A 17,631-nucleotide genomic window follows, 5' to 3' on the forward strand; every position below is an offset into this window, starting at 1 on the left:
GTACTACCCAAAGCAATCTACACTTTTAATGCATTCCCTATCAAAATACCACCAGCATTTTTCACAGAGCTAGAACAAACATTCCTAAAATTTGTGTGGAGCCACAAAAGACCCGAATAGCCAAAGCAATTCTGAAAAAGAAAAACAAAACTGGAGGCATCACAATTCCCGATTTCAAGCTATATCACAAAGCTGTAGTCATCAAGACAGTAAGGTACTGGCACAAAAACAGACACATGAATCAATAGAGCCGAACAGAGAACCCAGAAATGGGCCCATAACTATATGGTCAACTAATCTTTGACGAAGTAGGAAAGAACATCCAGTGGAAAAAAGTCAGTCTGTTCAACAAATGGTGCTGGGAAAACTGGAACAGCAACGTGCAAAAGAATGAAACTGGACCACTCTCTTACACCATACACAAAAATAAATTCAAAATGGATAAAAGACCTAAATGCAAGACAGGAAACCATCAAAATCCTACAGGAAAACACAGGTAGAAACCTCTTTGACCTTGGCCATAGCAACTTCTTACTAGACATGTTACCAGAGGCAAGGGAAACAAGAGCAAAAATGAACTACTGGGACTTCAAGATAAAAAACTTCTGCACAGTGAAGGAAACAATCAACAAACTAAACGGCAGCCTATGGAATGGAAGAAGATACCTGCAAACAACATATCTGATAAAGGGTTGGTATCCAAAATCTATAAAGAACTTATCAAACTCAACACCCAAAAAAACAAATAGTCCAGTTAAGAAATGGGCAGAAGACATGAATAGACACATTTCCAAAGAAGACATCCAGATGGCTAACAGACACATGAAAAGAAGCTCAACATCACTCATCATCAGGGAAATACAAATCAAAACCACGATGAGATACCACCTCACACGAGAAACAACAGGTATTGGTGGGGATGCAGAGAAAGGAGAACTCTTGTACACTGTTGGTGGGAATGCAAACTGGTGCAGCCACTCTGGAAAACAGTATGGAGGTTCCCTAAAATGTTAAGAATAGAATTACCCTATGATCCAGCATTTGCACTACTTAGGTATTTACCCAAAGTATACAAAAATACAGATTTGAAGGGATACATACACTCTGATGTTTATAGTAGCATTATCAATAATAGCCAAACTATGGAGAGAGTCCAAATGTCCAACGACTGATGAATGGACAAAGAAGATGTGGTATATGTATACAATGGAATATTACTCAGCCATCAAAAATGAAATCTTACCATGTGCAATGCCGTGGATGGAGCTAGAGTGCATTTTGCTAAGTGAAGTCAGTCAGTCAGAGAAAGACAAATACCATATGATCTCACTCATGTGGAGTTTAAGAAAGAAAACAGATGAACAGGGGTGCCTGGGTGGCTCACTCATTAAGTGTCTGCCTTCGGCTCAGGTCATGATTCCAGGGTCCTGGGATCGAGCCCCATATCGGGCGCCCTGCTCAGTGGGAAGCCTGCTTCTCTCTCTCCCTCTACCCCTGCTTGTGTTACCTCTCTTGCTGTGTCCCTCTCTGTCAAATAAATAAAATCTTAAAAAAAAAAACCAGATGAACATACAGGGAGGGGGGAAAAAGGAGAGAGGGAAACAAACCATAAAAGACTCTTAACAATAGGGAAAAACTGAGGGTTGACAGAGAGAGGCGGGTGGGGGATGAGCCAGATGGGTGATGGGGTATTAAAGAGGGCACTTGTGATGAACACTGGGTGTTGCATATAAGTGATGAATCACTGATTTCTACCCCAGAAACCAATATTGCACTGTATGTTAACTAAAATTTAAATTAAAAAAAGATGGCAGATGTTGGTCCAAGTATATTCATCTCTTTTAATGTGAATGCTCTAAACACAAATGTTAAAAGACAGAGATTGTCAGACTGAATTGAAAAGGAAGAACCAAGTATATGCTATCTACAAAAACTCACTTTAAAATTAAAATTTTTTTAATAGAATTTTTTAAAATAAAAAAATTGTGTGTATGTGTGTGCGCACGCGCAAGACAGAGAGAAAGGAGGAGGAGTAGAGGGAGACAGAGAGAATCTTAAGCAGGCTCTATGCCGAGCATGGAGCCTGATGTGGGGATCGATATCATGACCCTCAGATCACAATCTGAGGGGAAATCAAGAGGCTTAGAGGCTTAACCGGCTGAGCCACCCAGGCACCCCTAAAACCTCACTTTAGATATACAGACGTCAGTAAATTAAAAGAAAGGGGATAAGGGTATGTGATGAGACACTAAAGAACCAAATGAAAGCTGGAGTAGCTATATTTCAGACAAAGCAGATTTCAGAACAAGGAAGATTATCAGAGACCAAGAGGGACATTACATAATGAAAAAGGATTCTCTAAGAAGACGTAACAATCCTAAATGTGTATGCATCTAACAACAGAGTTTGACAGTTTACAAGACAAAATCTAATAGGATCTGACAAGAGAAATAGACAAATCCAGTTAACGTTGGAAACTTCAACACTCTTCTTTCATTAATTCACAGAAGTAGGCAGAAAATCAGTAAAGACATAGATGAACTGACTAGCACTATGAATCAAATTGACCTAGGGGACATTTACAGAATATTCCACCAAACAACAACAACAACAAAACAGATTATACATTCTTCTTGCATGCAAATAAAATATTCACCAACATGGGCTATATCTAATTAAAGAAAATAGAAATCATACAATGTGTGTTTTGGGGCCATAACAGCTTTAATTTAGAAATAATAGAAATACATCTGGACAATGTCCAAATGTTTGGAAATTAAACAGTATACATCTAAATCAATGAATCAAGTAAAAAGTCTCAAAGGGAAACTAAAAAATATTCTGAAAGACATCAGGGGTCAACACACATTTTCTGTAAAGGGCCAGATAGGAAATATTTTAGGCTTTGTGGGCCATATGGTGTCTATCACAACTAATCAACTCTGCTGTTGTAATACAAACAGCAAAACATGATAAACGAAAAGATCCAATAAAACTTCACTTATAAAACATACAGTGAACCCTATTTTGCCAAAGCCTGAATTAAATAAAAATACATGTCAAAATATGCAGGATGCAGTTAAAGCAGTGCTTAAAGGAAAATTTTTAACATTGAATACATATAGAGTTGATCCTCATTATTCACAGATTCCTTATCTGCAAATGTGCCAACTTGGTAAAATTTATCTGTAACCCCAAAATGAATACGTGGTCTTTTCATGGTCATTCACAGAGAAACACGGAGCAGCAAAAATTTGAGTTGCCTGACATACACATTCCTAGGTGAAGTTGACCAAAGTGATCCTCTGCCTTCTTGTTTCAGCCCTCATACTGTAAACAAGCATCCTTTTCACACTTTTAGTGCCACATTTTCCACAATTTGTGGGTTTTGTTAGTGGGTTTGCTGTTTAAAATGGCCCCCCAAACATAGTGCAAAAATGCTGTCTAATGTTCCTAAGTTTAGGAAGACTGTGATATGCCTTTCAGAGAAAATACCTATTAGATAAGCTTCATTTAGGCAAGAATTATAGTGCTGTTGGCTCTGAGTTCAATGTTAATGAATCGATAATATATACTGAATAAGATGTCTTTAAACAGAAACCAACAGGCACGCCTGGGTGGCTCAGTCGGTTAAGCATCCGACTCTTGGTTTTGGCTCAGCTCATAGACCCGAGTCAGGCTCTGTGCTCAGTGTGTAGTCAGTTCCTTCCCCTTCTCTTTCCCTTCCCCTCTGCTCTTCCTGCCCCCCCCCCCACACCCGCCCCAGCTCATGCATGTGGGCTCTCTCTCCCTCTAAAATAAATAATCTTTAAAAAAAAGAAAATAAACAGAAACAAACATACAAAAGATTATGTATGGATTGATTGACAAAAATGTTATGACCAGAGACTTGCAGGAACTTAACCCCATATTTCTCCTAGGAGCAGGAGCTCAGTACATTAATTCAGTGTTCACAGTGACTTTACAGAATATAACTACTGTGAATAATGAAAAGCAACTGTATTAGAAAAGAATATCTAAAATCAGTAACCTCATCTTAAATCTTAAGAAACTAGAGAAAGAAAAGCAAATCAAATGTAAAACAAGTAAAGGAAGGAATAATAATTAGTTCAGCAGAAAATAATAAAATTGAAAAGAGAAAAACAATAGAGAAAATCAATGAAACAAAGAGGTGCTTCTTTGAAATTATCAATAAAACAATAAACCTTTATCCAAGCTGATAGGAGAGGGAGACGACTCAAATTGCCAACAGCAGGAATATTAGTGCGACATCACTACTGATCCCACAGATGTTAGTAGGAATAAAGAAATACTATAAACAACTCTACGTCCATAAATTTGGTAACTTAAATGAAATGAAACCATTTCCTAAAAGACAAAAACTATCAAAATTCATTCAAAAAGAAAGCCCTAAGTGCCCCATAAGTAAATTAAACATACAGCTAAAAATCTCCCCAAATCTCCAGGCCCAGATGGTTTCATTGGTGAATTCTACCACACATTTAAAGACGAAATGATACCCATTCTCTAAAATTTATTCAAGATCATAGAAGAGGAAGGATACATCCCAATTCATTTTATGAGGCCAGCATTACCCTAATATCAAAGCCAGACAAAGATATGATGAGAAAACTACAGACCAATGTCCCTCATGAACAAAGATGCAAAAATCTTCAATAGAATATTGGCAAATTGAATTTGGCAATATATTAAAGAGGTAATATATCATGATCAAGGGGTTCATCTCAGGAATACAAGGCTGGTTCAACATTCAAAATTAACAAGTCATTCACCAGATTAAAAAAACATATTATTTCAATAAATTCAGAATAAAACATTCAACAAAATTCAGCACCCATGCATAATAAAAACTCAACAAACTAGGGACAGAATGAAACTTCCTTAGCCTAACAAAAGGTATATATGAGAAACCTATAACCAACATCACTCTTTACAGTGAGACTGAACACTTTATGGTGAGATTGAATTCTGAAATCAGTAACAGTGCAAGAATGCCCTCTCCTCACTATTCTCTACAACACAATAGTGGAAATCCTATCCAGCATAACAATGCTGAAAGAAAGAAAAGAAAGAAAAGAAAGAAAAGAAAGGAAAGAAAGGAAAGAAAGGAAAGAAAGGAAGGAAGGAAGAAAGGAAGGAAGGAAGGAAGGAAGGAAGGAAGGAAGGAAGGAAGGAAGGAAGGAAGGAAGGAAGGAAGGAAGGAAGGAAGGAAGAAAAGCCACGTCAAAATGACAGAGGAACCAATCTAAAAGAATTTTCAATGGCTAAAACTGGAACAATTTGATAGTACTGGATTATAACCCAAAGAATAAAATGCATATTCATGAGTCTCTACTGATAGAAATGATCGAGTAAGTAAACGGGGGAGAAGGGTGAAATATTTCTTAACAGAAGAATTCCAAATAATGTGAGCAGATACTACCCTCTCCAGGAGGTGTAGCTTAATTCTCCTTGCCTCGAGTGTAAGCTGGTCTTTGTGACTCAACTTCCAAAGAACAAAGTAGGAGAAGGAAAAAGCAGGAACTTTACAGGGTTTGGGAAACCTGGCAGATAACACCTGAACCAAGCCACTAAGGTCAATGCCCCAGTGATAAGTCATGTTGATAGCCTGTACCCCCGGATGTGATGTGATGAGGGGGGCATTTCACCTCTTCCCCCCAAACCTCAATCTAACCAGAGAAACATCAGAGAAACCCAAATTGAGGTACATTCTACAAAACAACTTACCACTACTGTGAACATATTTCAAGGTCAGGAAAAACAAGGAAAGACTAAGGAAGTATCACAGATTAGAGGAGATTAAAGAGACATGACAACTGAATGCAATGTGGGATTTTAAATTGAATTCTGGAACAGAAAAAGGACATAACTGGAAAAACTGGTAAAATTTGAATAAAGACTATAGTTCAGGTTAATAGTATTTTACCAGTGTAAATTTCTTAGTTTTGATAAATGTATCATATACTAACATTAGGGGATGCTGGATAAAGGGTATATGGAGGTTCTCTGTACTACCTTTGCAATTCTTCTGTAAAACTAAAACTAAAATTATTCCAATAATAATATAAAATTATTCCAATACAAAATGTTTATTTAAAAAAAACAACTGAGGGGCACCTGGCTGGCTCAGTCTATAGAGCATGTAACTCTTGACGTTGGGGTCATGAGCTCAAGCCCCATGCTGGGCCTAGAGCTTAAAAAAAACATGGGGCACCTGGGTGGCTCAGTCAGTTAGGCATCCAGCTCTTGGTTTTGGCTCAGGTAATGATCTCATGGGTCATGAGATGGAACCCTGCATTGGGCTCTGCACTCAGCGGGGAGTTTGCTTGAGATTTTCTCCCTCTGTCCCTCCTCCCACTGGCACACTCTTTCTTCTAAAATGAATAAATAAATCTTTAAAAAACACAACTGAATGGGAGAACATATTTGTAATCTTATATCTGGTAGGGGGTTAATATTCAAAATATATAAAGAACTCATATAACTCAACAGGGAAAAAAAAACACCACACAGTCTGATTAAAATATGGGCAGAGGGGGTGTCTGGGTGGCTCAGTCAGTTAAGTGTCTGACTCTTGATCTTGGCTCAGGTCTTGATCTCATGGCTGTGAGTTTGAGCCCCGTGCTGGGCTCCATGGAGCCCACTTAAGAAAAATGGGTAGAAGATATGAATAGACATTTTTCCAAAGAAGACATACAGATAGACAACAGGTATATGAAAAAGTACTCAACACCACTAATCATCAGGGAAATGAAAATCAAAACCATGATGAGATTGATCATCTCACACCTGTCAGAATGGCTATCATCAAAAAGATAAGAAACAACAAATGCTGGCGAGGATGTGGAAAAAAGGGAAACCTGTGCATTCTGGGTAGGAATGTAAATTGGTGCGTCCAGTACGGAAAACAGTATGGAAGTTCCTCAAAAAATTAAAAATAGAACTAAAGTATGATCCAGCAATTCCACTTCTGGGTATCTATCTGAAGAAAATGAAAACACTAACCTGAAAAGATCTACGTACTCTCATGATCACTGCAGCATTATTTACAGTAGCCAAAATATGGCAACAACCATTGATGTCCATGAATTGATAATGAAAATGTGGCATATTTACACACACAGACAAAGGAATATTACTCAACCATAAAAAGGAAACTTTTCCATTGGCAACAACATGGATGGACCTTGAAGGCATAAGGCTAGGTGAAATAAGTCACAGAAAGATAAATTCCATATGCTCTCCCTTATTTGTGGAATCTGAAAAAACAAAAACAAAAAACCCTAAACTTATAGGTAACAGAAACTTATAGGTAACTTATAGAGAACCTAAACTTGTAAGTACCTTATAGAGAAGAGAGTGGTAGTTGCCAGAGAGGGTAGGGTGAGGGGTGGGCAAAATGAGTAAAGGAGGTCAAAAGGTACAAGCTTTCACTTATAAAACACGTAAGTCACGGGGATATAATGCATAGCATGGTGACTATAGTTAATAATACCGCAGCACATATTTCAAAGTTGCTAAGAGAGTAGACTGTAAAAGTCCTCATCATAAGAAAAAGAATTTTGTAACTACATATGGTGACAGATGTTAACTAGATTTATTGTGCTGATAATTTCACAATACGCATAAATACCAAATCATTATGTTATACATCTGAAACTAATACGTTATATGTGAACTATACTTCAAAAAAATATCTAGTAGCTTCTCACCTCAGACTAGAAGCCAAAGTCTCTACAATGGCCTACAAGGCCCTCTATCATTGGACTCTTCCGCTACTTCTCAGACTTCATGTATGTTTATTGAATGAATGAATGACCCTCTAAAACAAAGGAACCCAAGTCTGATTAATCATCAGAACCATCTGTGGAACTTTTTAAAAAGCAGATTCCATCAAAAACTAATGATGTAATGTATGGTGATTAACATAACATAAAAAAAAACCCACACAGATCAGAAAAAAAAAAAAAAAAGCAGATTCCAGGGGTGCCTGGGTGGCTCAGTCGGTTAAGTGTCTGCCTTCGGCTCAGGTCATGATCCCGGGTCTGGGATCGAGACCCACGTCGGGCTCCCTGCTCAGCAGGGAGTCTGCTTAACCCTCTCCCTCTGCCTGATGCTCCCTCGGCTTGTGCGCATGCTCTAATAAATAAAATCTTTTAAAAAATAAAAAAAAAAATAAAAAGCAGATTCCAAGGGTAGATCTCAGAAATTTTTTAATCAGTCTTTCTGGGGTGGGAGATGGAAATTTATATTTTTAAAAGCACCCTAGATGGTTCTGAGGATTAGTCAGGTTTAGAAGATTCTCAAGATGGAAAACACAATGAATTCTCTCACTAAGCAGACCAAAAGCTTTATTAATTGAAAGTAAATAACTGTGACTGCTTTAACTGAAGAGGAAGATTTAGAGAGTCTGAGGTGCAAAGTATTTGAATAAAAGTGAATTTTCAAAAGAAAAAGTTCACCCTTGGCTCAGAACAGTGGTTTGAAACTGGGAGCAGTTTTGCCCCCCAAGGGGCATTTGGTAATATCTAGAAACATTTTCGGTTGCCACAACTGGGGGTGTTTGCTACTGGCATCTGGGGGGTAAAAGCTAGGGATGCTTCTAAACATCCTATAATGCACAGGACAGCCCCCCACCCCGCCACAATTATCTGTCCTAAAATCTCAATAGTGCTGAGGTTGAGAAACCCTCCTTAGAATGACTGATGGCCATTTTTAGATAAGGATCCAATTGACCCAAGTCCTGCTAGAATATTTCCACTGACAGCCTGCTCACTATTCCGTATCAGTCAATGCAATATTGAGCAGCTAAAAAAATTTCCCCTATTTTTTATTTTGAAAAAAAAAATTTCAGACATTATAGAAAAGTTGAAAGAATAACATAAACATCCATCTGCCTTTCACCTACACCTATCAAATGTTAACATTTGATCCCATTTGCTTTATCCCACACCACACATGCTTTTTGTTTTTGTTTTGCTGAGCCATTTGAAAGTAGCGGACATCATGACACTTCAGCATGAATTTCCTACATAACCACAATACCATTATCATACCTAAGGATACTAACAGTAATTCCATAACATCATCTCCAAACTTCCCAAGTTTTCCCCCAAAATGTCTTACAGCTTTACAGTTCACTGCATCCCAATCCAATGAAGGTTCATTCACTGTACTTAGTTGTTATGTTTCTTTTAATCCACAATAGTCCCCCATCATATGTTTGTTTTCCAGGACACTGTCTGAAGAGTCCCTAGCCAGTTGTCTTGTGGAATGTCTTCTTTTTTGGATCTGAGTTATCATGTCCTCATAGTGTCATTCAACATGCCCCTAAAATTTCCTTTCTTTCTGATAAGCTAGAAGTGAAGTCTTAGCTTGATTAGATTCAAATTAAGTATTTTGGGGAAGAACTCTTCATAGGTGATGTTGTCTATTTCTTACTGCATCGCATCGGGAGGAACACGATGTCAGGCTGTCCTGCCTTCAGTGATGCTAAGTTTGATGAGAATGATCACCAAATCTCTGCTGTAAAGGTACATTTCTCCTTTGAATGAGAAGGTACAAATATCCTATTTCTTAGCAACTTTTACCCCAGTAGTTTTAGGTCCACTGATAATCTTTATCTGAGTTACTACCCTGGGGATTGGAAGATGGTGATTTCCAAAGTCTATCATTCCTTTTGCATTTATTAGTTCACAGTATTCTGTAAAGAGCAAAGAGCTTTCCTTTATTTCCTCCTCCCCCCCCTTTTTATATTATCACTATGGATGCATGGATTTCTGTTGTTAAATCAATTCTCTTCATTATTCTTTGTGATACCTAAATTATCCCAAATTTGGCCAGTGGAAACGGATTTTTTTTTTAAAGATTTTATTTATTTATTCATGAGAGACAGAGAGAGAGAGGCAGAGGGAGAAGCAGGCTCCCGAGAAACAGGGAGCCCGATGTGGGGCTCGATCCCAGGACTCTGGGATCATGACCTGAGCCGAAGGCAGACGCTTAACCATCTGAGCCACCCAGGCGCCCCAGTGGAAATGGATTTAAGCCTGCTCTTATGACCTTTTGGCATGACCTCCTTAGTCTTCCTATGGATATCTCTGGTTTTAAAAAGTTAATTGTATGATGTTTATTTGCTGAAATTCCTGTAACATCTGCCCATTGGTTTTAGTTCTACTTTTTAAAATTTTTTAAAAAATTTTATTTATTTGACAAAGATTGAGAGAGAGAGAGAGAGAGAGAGAGAGAGAGAGAGAGAGAGAGAGAGAGAGAGAGAGAGAACCCAAGTAGGCAGAGTGGCAGGCTGAGGGAGAAACAGGCTCCCCACTGAGCAGGACCCTGGGATCATGACCTGAGCCAAAGGCAGATGCTTAATGACTGAGCCACCCAGGCGCCCCTACGTTTTTTTAGTTCTACTTTTACTTCCTCCGTGTGGAATGTTGTGTTACTTAAACACAGATATTCTATTTGGGGTTGGAGCATTTCTATGAAACCACTCCACTAACATTGCATAAGCACATAAATCACTAATTTAGACCTACTCATATACTTACTTCATCCCTAATCTCACACGTTAGGATGTCCATTACACTTATTACTTGACTTAATTTCTGAAACCTGTTGGGAGTTTAAAGGTTTGTTTTGAAGGTTCCACCAGAATGCTCCCATGTCAAAACAGCTGCATCAAAGGAGCCACTATAAAACACTGATGAAAGAAACTGAAGACGAAACAAACAAATGGAAAGACAGTCCATGCTCACGGATTGGAAGAACCAATATTGTTCAAATGTCCATACTACTCAAAGCAACCTACAGATTTAATGTAATCCCTATCAAAATACTAACAACATTTTTCACAGAACTAGAACAAATAATCTTAAAATTTGTATGAAACCACAAGAGACCCTGAGTAGACAAAGCAATCTTGAAAAAGAAGAATCATGCTGGAGGTATCTCAATCTCTGATTTGAAGATATACAACAAAGCTATAGCTAATCAAAACCGTATGTTACTGGTACAAAAGAGACACATAGATCAATGAAACAGAATACAGTCCAGAAATAAACCCACACTTAAATAGTCCACTAATCTATGACAAAGAAAGCAAGAATATACAACGGGGAAAAGACAGTCCCTTCAACTGGTGTTGGGAAAACTGGTCAGCTACATGAGAAAGAATGAAACTGGACCACTTTCTTACACCATACACAAAAATAAATTCAAAATGGATGAAAGATCTAAATGTGAGACCTGAAACCATAAAACTAGTAGAAGACACAGGCTGTAATTTCTTTGACACTGGCCACAGAAACATTTTTCTAGGCATGTTTCCTCAGGCAAGAAAAAAAAGCAACAAAGTAAAAAGGCAACCTACTGAATGGGAGAAGATACTGCAAATGAATATCTGATAAGGGGTTAATGTCCAAAATATATAAAGCTCTTATGCAACTCAACAGCAAAAAACCAAATAATCCAATTAAAAATGGGCAGAGGACCTGGACATTTTCCCAAAGAAGACATACAGATGGCCAACAGAGACATGAAAAGATGTTCAACATCACTCATCATCAGGGAAATGCAAATTAAAAAACCATAATGAGATATCATTTTATACCTGTCAGAATGGCTAACATCGAAAACACAAGAAATAACAAAGTGCTGGTTAGGATGTGGAGAAAAAGGAACGCTCATGCACTGTTGGTGGGAAAGCAAATTGGTGCAGCCACGGTCAAAGACCGTATGGAGGTTCCTCAGAATGTTAAAAGTACAACTACCCTACAATCCAGTAATTGCAGTACTGGATATTTACCTGAAAAATACAAAAACACTAATTCAAAGGGATACATGCACTTCTACGTTTACAGCAGCATTATTTACAATAGGCAATTTATGGAAGCAGTCCAAGTGTCCATCAATAGATGAATAAATAAGATGTGGTGTGTGCATGCGTGTGTGTGTGTGTGTGTGTGTGTGTATAAAATGGAATATTATTCAGCCACTGAAAAGAATGAAATCTTCCCATTTACAACAACGTGGATGGAGCTAAAGAATATAATGCTAAGCGAAATAAGTCAGAGAAAGACAAATACCTTAGTGAAATCACTAATTTGAAAAGATATATGCACCCTATGTGCACTGCAGCATTATTTACAATAGCCAAGTTATGGAAGCAAGCCACGTCCATCCATAGATGAATGGATAAAGAAGATGTGGTGTATATATATATATATATGTGTGTGTGTGTATATATATATATATATATATATATATATATATATATATATATAATGGAATATTACTCAGCCATAAAAAAGAATGAAATCTTACCATTTGCAACATGGATGAAACTAGAGGGTATAATACTAAAGTGAAGTAAGTCAGCCAGGGAGAGACAACTACCATATGATTTCACTCATATGTGGCATTTAAGAAACAAAACAAAGAAGAAAAAAAGACAAAAAGCCAGGCTCTTAAATACAGAAACCTGGTGGTTGCCAGAGGGGAGGTGGGTGGGGAGAGGGGATGAAATAGATAAGAGACTAAGAATACACTCATCTTGATGAGCACTGAGAAATGTACAGAACTGTTGAATCATTACACTGTATACCTGGAACTAATATAACACTGTATGTTAATTATACTTCAATTAAAAAAAAGGAGCCAGTCATAATTTCCAATACATATTCTAGAGTAGATTCACACACTGGGTTAGAACAAATCCTTCATACTGCTACAATAACCACAAAGGTATATGAAATACTGTATTAATGGCTGAGTCATACCCAGCATTAGTTATTAAAATGATCCCAACAATCCTCCAACATTTTCTTTTTTTTTTTTTAAGATTTTATTTATTTATTTGACAGAGAGAGAGACAGCGAGAGCAGGAACACAAGCAGGGGGAGTGGGAGAGGGAGAAGCAGGCTCCCCGCAGAGCAGGGAGCCCGATGCGGGACTCGATCCCAAGGACCCTGGGATCATGACCTGAGCCAAAGGCAGATGCTTAACGACTGAGCCACCCAGGCACCCCATTTTCTTTTTTTTTAAAGATTTATATATTTATTTGAGAGAGAGAGAGCGTGGGGGAGCAGAGGGAGAGGGAGAGAACCTCAAGCAGACTCCCTGCTGAGCATGCAGCTGGACGCAGGGCTCAATCTCACAACCCTGAGATCATGACCTAAGCCAAAATCAAGAGTCCGACACTTAACCAACTGAGCCACCCAGGCGCCCCTCCTCCAACATTTTCATATAGGTTTTGCAGTTATTATAATTTATACATAACAAGCATGTAAATGCAGATGTGCCATCTTTTTAGGGCATACTCAATCAGCATTGCATATTACTATACATATTTGCTCAGGCCAGTAAAGAAAAGCCTGCTGAGCCTTGAGCAAACAATGTCTCTGCTCTGACAGATAAACAGAACTCTGTCCTCTAGAATCAGTATACCTTCAAATACATACAGACAGACATAACCCTTCCGGAGGGCATATGAATTCCAGTTCCTGTGTTTGCAGACGTATTTCCAGTATCTGAAATTTGTTGGCGGCATTTGCCCACTGGGGAAAACAATTCTAGTTATGCACGAGAAGGTAATCAATCACATTAAATACATAAAATAGTATACCATTTTATTTGTATTTCTTATTTCCTTTCCAGTATGGTCAAAGCCCACTGAAGGCAGAAAGAATCCTTATGAAGTGCTTTGTAACTCTGGGCACGGAGAACGAAACAGTCACTCATTGTAGTACAATAATATAACAACAATAAAATAATAATTAAAATAACAAAATATATAATAATAGAGTATGACTTTCAAGTACTAAGATGACAAAAGAGGAAAGAAAACCTAATGCCTAGTTAGTTATATAGGAATTTTTGAATGATGTGAAATTTTGACATTTTTGAATAGTAATAGAAGAAAAACCATAAAACAAAGGAGGAGAAGGCAACGTAAGAGAAATGCTAAAGGCAAGAGCAGATCTAATCACGTCAAGTGGATAAGCACACAAGTACACCAATCGTCCAGAACGTACCTTTGTTCAGAAGAGGAAGGAAGTCAGGTGCTTTTTCCCCAAAAACCCTTTGAGCATCCTCGGCTTTCATTGACACTTCCTTTGTCTGAACTAGGAAAAAGCCTTTACCGACCATCTGTGGAAAATAAAATTTCATTTAGAGTTTAAAATGAACTTCTGAGATTAAAACAATATTTTTCTATTCTAGTATTTTTCTGTATAAAATGCAACACAGCATGCTGATTTTTGTTTGAATCATCACTCTAATTCAAGGCGTTTGCTCTAACAAGTTTTCATATACACAAGATTTTTCCAGATGGGTAGTCTGCAGTGCCTAATGTTTGTCCAATGAGAAGAGAATGGTCAAGTAGGTAAACTAGGGTACATTCATCGCATGATGAAATAGCATAGTTCATTAAACATAACAAATAATAAAGTGGGGAAAAGCTTATGTCATAATTTTGAAAAGCATGCTACAAACATATATATAGTATAGCACAATGGTGATAGACCACATTTATGGAGCCCTACTGTGTGCAGGCAGTTTTACGTGCTTTACATGCATAGTACATTTAACCCTCTCATGAGGTAGGTACTATTATTACCCTCATTTTACAGGTGAGAAAATGAAGGCACAGAGTGGTAAAGAAACTTACTCAAGGTCACATAACTATCAAGTAACAGAACTGTGATTCGAACCTAGTTAATCGGATGATAGATGAAATAAATGAAAGATTATTCCTAAAAAGACTATTCAAGATACAGTATGTTATGGGTGATTTTTTTTTTGTTATGGATGCTTTTTAAACATTTACTCTTCTTTATTTCTTCTTTTTAAACTTCTTTTTAAACACATACTCTTTATTTCTACAATTCTGTACAATAAGTACACATTAATTTTTAAAATAATGATGAAAGTAGTCTTTAAAAATGCAAAGTATTCAACCACTTTAATTTTTTTAGCAAAGCCTATTGGATTTTTAAGTATAATAGTAACATACATATATGCTCAACACAGAACACCTGAAAAATGAAAAAAATAGAAACAAATACGAACCGAGGTGCCACCACTCAAAGGTGCCACTGCCATTTGGGTATACTTCCTTTTACCCTCCCCAGTTTTCTTTTTCTCCCATTACAGAAATAACACATGTTCATTGTAAAATCCATATAATCACAAAAAAGAAAAGAAAATCCTGCTCTTAACCCAATTCCCAAGAATAACCACAACTGTTAACATTTTAGTATATTTAACTTTCCACACTTAGATCTCTAAAAGAAATTCAGATACTTATATAATATTCTACAAATTTTCACTTACTTGACTGTGAATATTTCCCAGCTATTCCACTATAAAATTACTTTTAATGGCTGATCGTATTTCATCCAATCAGCTACCTTATCCCATACCATTCCATCAAATTGGATTCAAACTCAAAACCTTTTTCAGAACCCTCAATGCTGCCTCAGAAAAAAGAAACATACATAAAAAAGTAGCAGAAAATTGCGTGGACATCCACTGCCAGGTGATGACTGCAAAGTTACTTAAAATATCAGAAATAATCCTACATCTGTTTCAGATTTTCTAGATGGCTCACTACCTCTCATTTTGTAGTCAGACGCATAAACTGACAAGATGATTAATTCAAAATACTGTTCCCTAAAAACAAATAATGAATTACAAAATTTGATCTATTTTGATATCTCACTGCAGATATCTGGAGACTCTTTATTCATGGAAATTCCTCTACTTATAAAAACTTGAAAATAGCGCTAACTACCCAACTTAAATTATGCAATACATTACTTCCAAACAATTCAAACTACTTTTACACTAATTTATCCTGTGCATATCTGTGATGTACCTAAGAGGAAGCAAGAAATCTGATTTTTAGGAGAGAAAACTGAGGCCCAGTAACTTCTCTCGATTCCCTTTGGAATGTGCCTTCTGCTTTATTCAGCTTTTCCGGACTTCCTATCTCAAAAAACTATTATGATACATTTAATTTATAAGAACAATGTGAAACAAAATTCTGCGATACTCCTAGGGTTTAACAAAACCAGAGTTAGCGATCCCAGTTCCAGTCGAAGCTGTCTTAAGGTATTTGGGTTATGATATGAGAAAGACTCAAGTTTTGTGGGGGGGTTTTTTTGTTTTGTTTTGTTTTGTTTTTTTCATCTCAGAATTAGGTAGCTCCTACACATATTTTCCTGGGAACTTGAGCTTCATTTTTTTTTTTGAAAAAATATGTAATCTCTCCCTTAATATGTAAGTCAGTGATCTTTTAGCATGTTTTGATACCCTCTTCACATGTACTTGGCATTTTCTTTTTGTGCTCTTGTCATTCCTTAATTCTGTGCTTTCAGAATTAGGTAGGATAACTCCAACCACAAAGTCCCAGGGTTTTTCCTTCTAGGCTGAAGGGTAGTATCTGCCTTGACTCCCCGCACTTTCAGTCACATTCCTGCTCCACCAGGCAGTCGTCAACGTTCCTTTACCACTGGGGCAGCAGATTAGCATCATGCTTAAGGGTTCAGACTGTGCCTTAAAGCCAATTCCTACCAAAAAGGGAGTTTAACCTGAATAATGACATCGTCTGAAAACTGTATGTAGATTTTTTTCTAAGTCTGGATTTAAATCATGGCTCTGCTGTTTACCAGCTGAGTGACCTTTTGCAAGTTACTTGCTCTCTCTGTGGCTCATTTTCCTTATCTGTAAAAAGGGGACTAAATGGCACCTATTTCATAGGTTATTCTAAATTAAGGGAGTTACTTCATTTAAATTCCTTATAACAACGCCTGGTATACAGTGAACACTATATAAGTGTTAGCTATTATTATCACAGCTGTTGTTGCATTTTTGTTTTAAAATATCTCGTACTCCAGAAGGACATCTAAAGAACATCATTCTTCCTGGTCATGTTGCTTTCAAGTGCACACAATGCTGCCATTTCACACATGAGATACCAAAAATTAAAAGGTTAAGAACATCTGATGACTCATGAAGAAAGACTGTTTTGATGGGTTTTTTTCTTTAAACGTGCTACCTATTCTTTATGTCCACTTCTCAGTTCCTACCAAAAAAGGAGTTTAACCTGAATAATTACATTGTCTGAAAACTGTATGTAGATTTTTTTCTAAGTCACCATGAAGTATAATGAAAATGCTGACCTCTCGGATGTTGGATTAGCATGTGATTAGATTGCTCAAAGGCCAGAAGTACTTTTTCTATATCTTACCAGATTCATAGCATGTTTTCAGCAGATTGGCATGAACAAAAAATAAAAATACCACAGTCTTAAAATTATACTTCGGTTTCTGTTGTTTTGAAAACTAGACTTCAGATATACTTTGTAGGTTTCAGACATGGGTTTTCTACATTGTGGGATGTATAGCTACAGAGCGGTGGTCAGTTTTAGTGTTTTTTCCCCCCCTATAATCTTCCTTTCGACAGAACAGTTTCAATTTTTAGGGGCGCCTGGGTGGCTCAGTCGTTAAGCATCTGCCTTCGGCTCAGGTCATGATCCCAGGGTCCTGGGATCGAGCCTCATATTGGGCTCCCTGCTCCGCGGGAAGCCTGCTTCTCCCTCTCCCACTC

General features: G+C 37.4%; 1 protein-coding gene across 3 annotated transcripts in view; it reads right to left on the minus strand.

Annotated features, from left to right (window-relative positions):
• Positions 1–17,631, minus strand: part of RP2 (RP2 activator of ARL3 GTPase) — a 52,628-nt gene that overhangs the window by 13,822 nt on the left and 21,175 nt on the right. For all 3 annotated transcript variants that reach the window (XM_027607387.2, XM_027607385.2, XM_035725745.1), the window contains one exon: positions 14,055–14,169. In XM_027607387.2, the coding sequence (XP_027463188.1) occupies positions 14,055–14,169 (115 nt within the window). The remainder of the gene's footprint in view (positions 1–14,054; positions 14,170–17,631) is intronic.

The sequence above is a fragment of the Zalophus californianus genome, chromosome X (assembly GCF_009762305.2).
Source record: "Zalophus californianus isolate mZalCal1 chromosome X, mZalCal1.pri.v2, whole genome shotgun sequence".
Classification (NCBI taxonomy): domain Eukaryota; kingdom Metazoa; phylum Chordata; class Mammalia; order Carnivora; family Otariidae; genus Zalophus; species Zalophus californianus.